At 43.1% G+C, this 12,500-nt stretch overlaps 1 protein-coding gene across 1 annotated transcript in view; it reads left to right on the top strand.

Annotated features, from left to right (window-relative positions):
* The window catches only part of LOC119484428 (receptor-type tyrosine-protein phosphatase mu), a gene marked incomplete at both ends in the record, with an annotated part of 27,826 nt that extends 15,531 nt beyond the window's left edge, over positions 1-12,295 (top strand). Inside the window, 3 exons of the mRNA XM_037763231.1 lie at positions 944-1,076; positions 3,797-3,829; positions 12,115-12,295. Of these exons, the coding sequence (XP_037619159.1) occupies positions 944-1,076; positions 3,797-3,829; positions 12,115-12,295 (347 nt within the window). The remainder of the gene's footprint in view (positions 1-943; positions 1,077-3,796; positions 3,830-12,114) is intronic.
* Between the last annotated feature and the right edge of the window lie 205 nt (positions 12,296-12,500).

Here is a 12,500-nt window from a genome sequence, read left to right as displayed (position 1 = left end):
TTGTAATATTTAGTGGTAGTTAATGTGACTCAATGTTAATTAAAGTAGTAGCACCGTATGTTAAATGTAAACTACTGGTTTTATAGGTAATTATCAATGGTAATCGATATTTATTAATGTCCCAGGTGTGGTGACCACATGGCGGTTAATAGTAATTAATGTTAGTTAATGGTATTTTACTGTGATTTATGGTCGTTAATATTGGCCACGTGCTGACACCAGGAAATCAAAACCAAAACTGGCAGTGGTAGTTAATGGTTATTAATTATATTTTACAGGTAAATGAATGTAGTTAATGCAAGTTAATTGTAATTAATTCAGTGTTTTAGTAGTTAATGGTAATTGATGATAGTTTACAGGTAGATTAATTAACTTAATGCAAGTTAATTATAATTAATTCAGTGTTTAAGGGTAGTTAATGGTAATTCATATTTTACAGGTAAATTAATAAACTTAATGCAAGTTAATTGTAATTAATTCAGTGTTTTAGTGGTAGTTAATGGTAATTACTCGGTCCCAGGTGCTGTGACAAACCAGAACTAGAGCTTTAAATGAATGGCAGTAAATGTTAACATTATAGTTGTAGTGGTAGTTAATGGTTATGATGTGAATAATGTCCCAGGTTTGGTGACCAAAAAACAAAACTAGAAAACTAGCAGTTGATGGAAGTTAATAGTAATTAATATCAGTTAAAAGTAATACTTGAACCGTATTTAACAGTAGTTAATGGAAGTTAATATAAATATCTGACGACGTTACTTAAAGATAGTTAATGTTGGTTTCAAATGCAGCGAACAGGAAACCAGAATCAGAACTGGGAGTTAATGGAAGTCAATAGTATTATTTTTCATATGTTACAGGAAGTTCAGATTGTTTCAGTCACTATTAAGATTAAGATTAAGATTACTTTATTTTAGTTAACATTGATGTTAAACGTTTTCAGGAGCTGCGACCAGGAAGCCAGAACCAGAACAGGAGAAACAGTCGGATCACACGGTGAAGATTGCCGGAGCCATCGCCGGCATCCTGCTCTTCATCATCATCTTCCTCGGAGTCATCCTGCTGATGAAGAAACGGTAAGAATATTACACATACACACACACACACACACACACACACACACACACAGTAGAAGAAGTTTGGTGTTCTGGACTTCAATCATTTTAAAATCTGTCGTTGATTTCTATCTCTGCTCCTCATGAGTCATATTATTATTATTTTAAATATTCGTCGTCTTTTATTTGTGTTATTTTTATGTTTTAATTCTTGAACTTTGACGTTCAACAATATATTTATTATATATTTTTATCGACCAAATATATAATTTAAAACCTCCTTTTTAACGTCTTTGGTCCTGTGAAGAGCTGAATGTCTAATTTCATCTGCGACTCCATAGACTGATATTAGTGTGTAATTCATATTTTCAGTGGTAGTTAATGGTAAATATGGTTTGATAGCGGTAATTAATATTTTCAGTGGTAGTTAATGGTAAATATGGTTTGATAACAGTAATTAATATTTTCAGTGGTAGTTAATGGTAAATATGGTTTAATAATAGTAATTAATATTTTCAGTGGTAGTTAATGGTAAATATGGTTTGATAACGGTAATTAATATTTTCAGTGGTAGTTAATGGTAAATATGGTTTGATAATAGTAATTTATATTTTCAGTGGTAGTTAATGGTAAATATGGTTTAATAATAGTAATTAATATTTTCAGTGGTAGTTAATGGTAAATATGGTTTGATAACGGTAATTAATATTTTCAGTGGTAGTTAATGGTAAATATGGTTTGATAATAGTAATTTATATTTTCAGTGGTAGTTAATGGTAAATATGGTTTGATAATGCAGTTAATATTGATTAATGTCCAAACCAACAATATGCTATTTTGTCTCTTAATAGTTTTACTGTATATTATTTATACTGATATTATTTATATTTCTATTATTTTATCTTGCATGTAGACAAATGAACATCAAAGACACACACACAGTGAGGATGATGAGGATGAATAATGGAGCAGATTGCAGCAGTAATCACCATTAAACTATATGTGGACCGACTTTATCCTCCAACATCAAACACACAACCCCACTGGGACACACACACACACACACACACACACACACACACACACACACACGCACACACACACAGTTAAACACAGAGAAAAGCTTCTGTTTGGAGAACGTCGACGATGAGACAGAAATTTAGATGAAAGAGCGTTTTATTCTTTATTCTTTGTTTTTTATATCCAGAGTCGCCTCGAGCTGAAAGGCTTCAGGCTACAGAGACACACTTTATACAGAGAGAGAGAGTGTGTGTGTGTGTGTGTGTGTGTGCGTCGGTATGGCGTGGTGCGTTTCAGTCGGACTCGTGTGTCGGGTCGATGGCGCTCTGATCTCTAACAGATACTCAGAGAGGAAACGTTGTTGGGTCTCTAATGAGGGTTTTAATGTTGACGGGTGCGTTTGATTTCCACTCTGTGAGCAGACGGAGGTCAGACTCATTACAGCAGCACTGAAAACAGGAAGCTGGTTAAACTGTGATTGGCTGCAGGCTGATGACACGCGGTCGCCGCTACGCCTTCACTGTCAGAACTACGGCGTGTTACTACGCCTCGTCTTCAAACAGCTGAGAGTGCAGGGCGGAGGGATACCCCCACCTGACACAAAGTAGTTCTGAGCTAACAGAGTCCTGACAGCTGATTAAAGGAGAGTTACACCGTTTCCTTTAAGAATAATGACATCACACGTCATCACGCGTCATCACGCGTCATCACGCGTCGTCACGCGTCATCACGCGTCGTCACGCGTCATCACGGCTTTTCTGGAGGCTTTGAGAACAAATACAAAGACGTAGTATTCAGATCCTTTACTCCTTTTAACACCTGTAACCACGACAACCAAGCTGTCACTCTGTCTCTTCTTTTCACACATTCACCGATCAGTAACCAATCAGACGTGACCCCTCCCCCTCACACTTTGAGTGACACATTGTACCAGCCAATCACCGTCCTCCTCCACCTCCTCACAGAATGATTTAACTCATCTGTTCTGAGACATTAATCTGTTGTTTTTTCCTTTTTCTGTTTTTCTGCTTTCTCTTTCCCTCCATGCCATCCCTCCCTCTGCTCCGCACCTATCCCTCCCTCTGCTCCGCACCCATCTTTCCCTCTGCTCCGCACCTATCCCTCTCCCTCCCTCTGCTCTGCCTCATCTCTCCCTCTGCTCCGCACCTATTCCTCCCTCTGCTCCGCACCTATTCCTCCCTCTGCCCCGCCCCATCTCTCCCTCTGCTCCGCACCTATTCCTCCCTCTGCCCCGCCCCATCCCTCTCTCTGCTCCGCACCTATTACTCCCTCTGCCCCGCCCCATCCCTCTCTCTGCTCCGCACCTATTCCTCCCTCTGCTCCGCACCTATTCCTCCCTCTGCTCCGCACCTATTCCTCCCTCTGCCCCGCCCCATCCCTCTCTCTGCTCCGCACCTATTCCTCCCTCTGCTCCGCACCTATTCCTCCCTCTGCCCCGCCCCATCCCTCCCTCTGCTCCGCCCCTATCCCTCCCTCTGCTCCGCACCTATCCCTCCCTCTGCTCCGCACCTATCCTTCCCTCTGCTCCGCTCCGCCTCATCTCTCCCTCTGCTCCACCCCGTCCATCCCTCTGCCCCACCCCCGTCCCTCCCGCTGCTCCGCCTCATCTCTCCTCTGCTCCACCCCGTCCGTCCCTCTGCTCCGCCCCGTCCCTCCCGCTGCTCCGCCTCATCTCTCCTCTGCTCCGCCCCACCACTCAGACGAAGAAATTATCACTCCTACACTTACTACCTGTGAGTAACCTGTTTGACCTCTGACCCCACACCTGTACCCTTCACCTTCACCCTAACATCAATGCTGAGCTATGTGCTGCCTGTATCCCTGCTTACCCCCAACCTTTGAGCCCCTATTCCTGACCCCTCTGATCCTTGACCCCTCTGACCCCTGACCCCTCTGATCCCTAAAACCTCTGATCCTTGACCCCTGACCCCTCTGATCCCTAAAACCTCTGATCCTTGACCCCTGACCCCTCTGATCCCTAAAACCTCTGATCCTTGACCCCTGACCCCTCTGATCCCTGACCCCTCCAATCCTTGACCCCTGACACCTCTGATCCCTGACCCCTCTGATCCTTGACCCCTGACCCTTCTGATCCCTGACCCCTCTGATCCTTGACTCCTGACCCTTCTGATACCTGACCCTTAAATATTATCCATCCATCCATTGTCTGCCGGTTATCCGGGCCGGGTTGCGGGTGCAGCAGGTCACTACCCAAAGCTCCTGGGCAGAGGTGAGGGGTTGGGACGTAGATGGACCGGTAAATCGAGAACTTTCCCTTCCGGCTCAGCTCCCTCTGAACCACGACGGTCCGGTACAGCGCCCGCACAACTGCAGACGCCGCACCGAACCGCCTGTCCATCTCCCACTCCATTTTATCCTCACTACTGAACAAGACCCAGAGATACTTGCACTCCCTCTCTTGGGGCAAAGACTCACTCCCAACCCGGAGAGAGCAGTCCACCGGTTTCCAGCAGAGAACCGTGACCTCAGACTGGGAGGTTCTGACTCTCATCCCGACCGCTTCACATTCGGCTGCAAACCGCCCCAGTGCCTGCTGAAGGTCACGGTCTGACAGAACCACATCATCTGCAAAGAGCAGAGACGCAATTCTGAGGTCCCCGAACCGGACCCTCTCAGTTTTGGAGGTTTTGAACATGGCCCACTCAGATTCCCCAGCCTCCCCCGGGATGCACACAAAATTCTTCTGGAGGTGGGAGTTGAAGACCTTGCGGACAGGAGCCTCAGCCAGACGTTCCCAGTTCACCCTCACTACACGTTTGGGTTTACCAGGTCCTGACCGGCAGGCCCCCCCCTCCATCTGATCCAACTCAGCACCAGGTGGTGATCAGTTGACAGCTCTGCTCCTCTATTCACCCGAGTGTCCAAAACAACCGGCCGCAGATCTGATGATACGACCACGAAGTCGATCATCGATCGTTGACACGGTGTTCTGGTACAAAGTACACCGCCTAGGGTGTTCTGGTACCAAGTACACCGCCTAGGGTGTTCTGGTACAAAGTACACCGCCTAGGGTGTTCTGGTACCAAGATACTACCTAGGGTGTTCTGGTACCAAGTACACCGCCTAGGGTGTTCTGGTACCAAGTACACTGATGAACCACCCTATGCTCGAACATGGTGTTTGTTATGGTCAATCCAGGACTAGGACAGAAGTCCAAAGCACCACTCAGGTTCAGATCAGGCAGGCCGTTCCTCCCAATCACCCCCCTCCAGTTTTCTCCATCATCGCTCATGTGAGCGTTGAAGTCTCCAGAACTATAGAGTCCCCAGTCGGCACCCTTTCCAAGACGTCAGCGACAGACTCCGAGAGGATCGGGTTCTCTGAGCTGCTGTTTGGTGCATAAGAACAAACAACATTCAGAGACTTCCTCTCAGCGAGGAATATTTACCTCTGAGATGTAGTGGAGTAGGAAGTAGCAGAACATGGAAATACTCAAGTAAAGTACAAGTACCTTGGATTTGTACATAAGTATAGAGCTTGAGTAAAAGTACTTAGTTACTTTCCACCACTGGTGCATCTTTCTCCTGCTGTAATCAGCCTCCAGTTGTATCTGGAGGAAGATTTTAGTTCACTTGACTCGACGCCAACACGCCTCCAGGTTCTTCCTCCTGATTGGTTGAATGCTAAGAGGATGCTCTCTGCTTCCTGTTTCAAACCGTGATGTGAAAAGTAAAAATAAAACTGGTGAAACTCTTTGATCAATAAGAAGAGACGGAGGAGAGAAACCTGAGTTTCCCTCCAGGTATCTCCAACCGACGCCTCCTCAGGGAGACAGGAAGTCCTCCTCCTCCTCCTCAGGTCACTGTGTGTGTGTGTGTGTGTGTGTGTGTGTGTGTGTGTGTATGCGCACAGCTCCAGTCTTATATTAGAAATGTATTAAAATAAGTATAAAATGAATGAACTCTCCACAGAAACACGACTGAGTTCTGATAATCAGGTTTATTAGTGTGTTTATATTCAGGCTGTTCTTATCCTCCTAAAAGTACTGAACTGTAATTCATATATAGCCCACAAAATCAACTCGTACAGGAAGTATAGAGCGGTGAACGCTGTGGAGGGAGGAGGTCGGGGTGGAGGGAGGAGGTCGGGGTGGAGGGAGGAGGTCGGGGTGGAGGTCGGAGGTCGGGGTGGATGGGTGGGTCTAAAAACACCAGACTTTCACCAGGAGACCCATATTGGTGCCCCGTGTGAGGCCAGAAGTCAACGTTGATTAAATAACGCTCCAGACTGTCATGTCCATGTTCAAAGGGGTCCCTTGACCTCTGACCTCCAGATCAGTGAATGTAAATGGGTTCTATGGGTACCCACGAGTCTCCCCTTTACAGACATGCCCACTTTATGATAATCACATGCAGTTTGGGGCAAGTCATAGTCAAGTCAGCACACTGACACACTGACAGCTGTTGTTGCCTGTTGGGCTGCAGTTTGCCATGTTATGATTGGAGCACATTGTTTTATGCTGAATGCAGTACCTGTGAGGGTTTCTGGATCAATATCTGTTATTGATCTGTGTTGTTCATTGATTTATAATAATAAATATATACATACATTTACATAAAGCAGCATATTAGTCCACTCCCATGTTGATAAGAGGATTAAATACTGGACTAATCTCCCTTAAGGTTCATTTAGAACAGATAAAACATGTGAGATCAATCAGTGATTAATCATTTTAATTGATTGACGGCTGTAATATTTATATTTTTATATTTCTGTCTGTTTGTCGTCCTGTAAACTTTCTTTTTTTAAATAAGAAACTCAAATCTGGACAAAAGTATGTGGACGTCAGAGACTCAGTCAGCGTTATGAAGGAGGCTGCTCTGATGTACTGTGTGTGTGTGTGTGTGTGTGTGTGTGTGTGTGGGCAGTGGAGCAGGGTTAATAGAATTAGTCGGCTGTAATAAACCTGTCTGATCAAATGATCGTTACAAGGAGAAATACACCTACACACTCTCACACACGCACACACACACACGCACTCACACTCTCACACACACACACACACACTCTGACATCCATTACTGCTAACAGCGTTGTCATTGTCTTGTCGCTCATTAGATTAGCATAGATTAGCCTTGACATGCATCTGTGTGTGTGTGTGTGTGTGTGTGTTCATTTTAAGTGTTAAATCAATCAACCCCCCGACACCTCGCAGATGATACACACACACACACACACACACACACACACACACACACATAGAGTCTCTATTGAACTGAGGTGTGTTCAGTATTTTCCTGATAAACTGATGTTTCCTCCTGCTGGGGGTGGGGGGGTCAGAGGTCAGAGGCCAGAGGTCAGAACAGCTGATTGGAGTCAGAGAGGTCGACTCTGCTCTGCAGGAAGGAAACAAACACAGAGAGAATATATATATATATATACGATCTGAAAAGATGAGGAATCCTGAAGAAACGTTAACAGACGAGTAAAGATTTATAACCTCTGACGTTCCTGTAAAACACCTCTATACCTATATGCACCTCTATACCTATATACATCTCTATACCTATATACATCTCTATACCTATATACACCTCTATACCTATATATACACCTCTATACCTATATACACCTCTATACCTATAATCACCTCTATACACCTCTATACCTATATACACCTCTATACACCTCTATACCTATAAACACCTCTATACCTATATACACTTCAATACCTATATATACACCTCTATACCTATATACACCTCTATACCTATATACATCTCTATACCTATATACATCTCTATACCTATATATACACCTCTATACCTATATACCTATATACATCTCTATACCTATATATACACCTCTATACCTATATATACACCTCTATACCTATATACCTATATACCTATATACATCTCTATACCTATATATACACCTCTATACCTATATACATCTCTATACCTATATACATCTCTATGCCTATATACATCTCTATACCTATATACACCTCTATACCTATATACACCTCTATACCTATATATACACCTCTATACCTATATACACCTCTATACCTATATACACCTCTATACTTATATACACCTCTATACCTATATACACCTCTATACTTATATACACCTCTATACCTATATACACCTCTATACCTATATACACCTCTATACTTATATACACCTCTATACCTATATACACCTCTATACTTATATACACCTCTATACCTATATACACCTCTATACCTATATACACCTCTATACACCTCTATACCTATATACACCTCTATACCTATATACACCTCTATACCTATATATACACCTCTATACCTATATACACCTCTATACCTATAATCACCTCTATACACCTCTATACCTATATACACCTCTATACCTATATACACCTCTATAACTAAAATCACCTCTATACACCTCTATACCTATAAACACCTCTATACCTATATACACCTCTATATCTATAAACACCTCTATACCTATATACACCTCTATACCTATAAACACCTCTATACCTATATACACCTCTATACCTATAAACACCTCTATACCTATATACACCTCTATACCTATATACACCTCTATACCTATAAACACCTCTATACCTATATACACCTCTATACTTATATACACCTCTATACCTATATACACCTCTATACCTATATACACCTCTATACCTATAAACACCTCTATACCTATATACACCTCAATACCTATATATACACCTCTATACCTATATACACCTCTATAACTAAAATCACCTCTATGTTTTGCGTCTCTTTATGGATGTTTTGCGTCTCTTTGTGGACGTTTTGCGTCTCTTTATGGACGTTTTGCGTCTCTTTGTGGACGTTTTGTGTCTCTTTGTGTCCGTTTGCATCTCTTTTTGGACGTTTTGCGTCTCTTTGTGTACGTTTGCATCTCTTTTTGGACGTTTTGCGTCTCTTTGTGTACGTTTGCATCTCTTTGTGGACGTTTTGCGTCTTTTTGTGTCCGTTTGCATCTCTTTATGGACGTTTTGCGTCTCTTTTTGTCCGTTTGCATCTCTTTGTGTACGTTTTGCGTCTCTTTGTGTCCATTTGCATCTCTTTATGGACGTTTTGCGTCTCTTTTGGTAGTTTTGCGTCTCTTTGTGTCCGTTTGCATCTCTTTATGGACGTTTTGTGTCTCTTTGTGGACGTTTTGCGTCTCTTTGTGTACGTTTGCATCTCTTTGTGTACGTTTTGCGTCTCTTTGTGGACGTTTTGCGTCTCTTTGTGTCCGTTTGCATCTCTTTATGGACGTTTTGCGTCTCTTTGTGTACGTTTGCATCTCTTTGTGGACGTTTTGCGTCTCTTTGTGGACGTTTTGCGTCTCTTTGTGGACATTTTTCATCTCTTTGTAGTCGTTTTGCGTCTGTTTGTGGACGCTTTGCGTCTCTTTGTGGACATTTTTCATCTCTTTGTAGTCGTTTTGCGTCTCTTTGTGGACATTTTGCGTCTCTATGTGGACATTTTTCATCTCTCTGTAGTCGTTTGGCGTCTCTTTGTGGACATTTTGCGTTTCTTTGTGGACGTTTTGCGTCTCTCTGTGGACGTTTTGCGTCTCTTTTTGGTAGTTTTGCGTCTCTTTTTGGTAGTTTTGCGTCTCTTTGTAGTCGTCACGTGTCCTCTGGCTGTTATTGGAATATCGTGTGGACCATGTTGGACATGTTGGACATGTTGGACATGTTGGACAGCGTCATGTCTTCCAGCAGATGAAGAGTTGGAGACGTTTGTGTGTTGAGGTCTGAATCAGAGAACCGCTGCAGGTTTTCACCGTCTGACTGAACCACAGAAGAAGAGACGGGAGACATGAGGGGGAGGAGGGCAGCGCCTCGCCTCCGGGCGCTTTCACCGTCATCCACGCTAACCCCACACACACACACACACACACACACACACACACACACACACACACAGCTGCTTTCACTGATGTCTTACTTTCACTTTAAAAGCCTTTTTTATATTTATTTATATATTTCAGTATTTTTTTCTTTTTCCATTTTCAGGTCAGGGTTAAACTTTGCACTGTGTGTGTGTGTGCGTGTGTGTGTGTGTGTGTGTGTGTGTGTGTGTGTGTGTGTGTGTGTGTGTGTGTGCGTGTGTGTGAGCAATCGGACAAATGGATGTTTTTTCTTCTCACACTCGGAATAGAAAGAGAGAAACTAAATGGAGCTGTAGCAGACGGAGTGTTTTCAGAGTGTTGAGACGGTCGATGGACAGACGACACTGAAAGGATGTTTTCTCTCCTTTAAATGTCCTCTTCTCCTCTCAGAGCCTCTCAGAGCCCATACAACACAGAGACATGTATATAGAGATAGATGATGGAGAGATAGATGATGGAGAGAGAGATGATGGAGAGATAGATGATGGAGAGATAGATGATATATAAAGTCTGTTTTAAACGTGTGGAAAAGAAGACGAGATCCTCAACTACGATGAAACGTCCATTTAACTCCCTCTGTGTGTGTGTGTGTGTGTGTGCGTGTGTGTGCGTGCGTGTGTGCGCGCGTGTGTGATGTTTAATGGCTCATATATTTAAAAAGCAGAACTAATTTAGAAAATTACGACTTCAATTACAGCAAACCGTCGTCTCCGTCTCATCTCCAGTTTAGTTACAGCTCATTAACACAACCCCCCATACTGCCTTAAAACTCACTCACAGCCCTTTAACTCTGATATTACACACAATACAATCTGCTGATACCACCTTAAGAGAGACATACAGTGGTAATAACTCCATTTATATACCACCTTGACGTATTATAACCTGCTGGTACCACCTTAACGTATTATAACCTGCTGGTACCACCTTAATGTATTATAACCTGCTGGTACCACCTTGATGTATTATAACCTGCTGGTACCACCTTAACGTATTATAACCTGCTGGTACCACCTTAATGTATTATAACCTGCTGGTACCACCTTAATGTATTATAACCTGCTGGTACCACCTTAATGTATTATAACCTGCTGGTGCCACCTTAATGTATTATAACCTGCTGGTGCCACCTTAACGTATTATAACCTGCTGGTGCCACCTTAACGTATTATAACCTGCTGGTGCCACCTTAACGTATTATAACCTGCTGGTGCCACCTTAACGTATTATAACCTGCTGGTACCACCTTAATGTATTATAACCTGCTGGTACCACCTTAATGTATTATAACCTGCTGGTGCCACCTTAATGTATTATAACCTGCTGGTACCACCTTAACGTATTATAACCTGCTGGTACCACCTTAATGTATTATAACCTGCTGGTGCCACCTTAATGTATTATAACCTGCTGGTGCCACCTTAACGTATTATAACCTGCTGGTACCACCTTAACGTATTATAACCTGCTGGTGCCACCTTAACGTATTATAACCTGCTGGTACCACCTTAACGTATTATAACCTGCTGGTGCCACCTTAACGTATTATAACCTGCTGGTACCACCTTAACGTATTATAACCTGCTGGTACCACCTTAACGTGTTATAACCTGCTGGTACCACCTTAACGTATTATAACCTGCTGGTACCACCTTAACGTGTTATATCCTGCTGGTACCACCTTAACGTGTTATATCCTGCTGGTACCACCTTAACGTATTATAACCTGCTGGTACTACCTTAATGTATTATAACCTGCTGGTACCACCTTAACGTATTATAACCTGCTGGTACCACCTTAACGTATTATAACCTGCTGGTACCACCTTAACATATTATAACCTGCTGGTACCACCTTAACGTGTTATAACCTGCTGGTACCACCTTAACGTATTATAACCTGCTGGTACCACCTTAACGTGTTATAACCTGCTGGTACCACCTTAACGTATTATAACCTGCTGGTGCCACCTTAAGAGAGAGTAAGACCGCCGCTACCTTCTGATGTCATCTTATACGTTGTGATTGTTTCGTGGTGACGCAGGTTCAGTGAACGTCTCTTTCGTGGTGCGTTCAAGGTCCAGAGTTGTACCCTGGAAATATAATGGGTTTGTTTTTTGTCTCTACAGGAAGTTGGCGAAGAAGAGGAAGGAGACTCTGAGCTCCAGACAGGAAATGACTCTGATGGTCAACAACTCCCAACACACAGCTATGGTGGACACGCACACGCACACACTGAACGGACGCAGTGAGTACACACAAACACACAAACACACAAACACACAAACCCCATGTTGTTTAAAGGTGTGTGTGTGTGTGTGTGTGGGGGGGGTCCAGAGAAACCAACAAGAGTACACTAGATAATAATAAAGTATCCAACCTTTAAACCAGCCCAGTGGTCAAAGGAGCTAGCAGCAATAGCTGCTAACTAGCTGCTAACTAGCTGCTAACTAGCTGCTAACTAGCTGCTAACTAACTGCTAACTAGCTGCTAACTAGCTGCTAACTAGCTGCTA

The sequence above is a fragment of the Sebastes umbrosus genome, unplaced genomic scaffold (assembly GCF_015220745.1).
Source record: "Sebastes umbrosus isolate fSebUmb1 unplaced genomic scaffold, fSebUmb1.pri scaffold_212_arrow_ctg1, whole genome shotgun sequence".
Taxonomy (NCBI): Eukaryota; Metazoa; Chordata; class Actinopteri; order Perciformes; family Sebastidae; genus Sebastes; species Sebastes umbrosus.
This window is presented reverse-complemented; position numbering and strand designations above follow the sequence as displayed.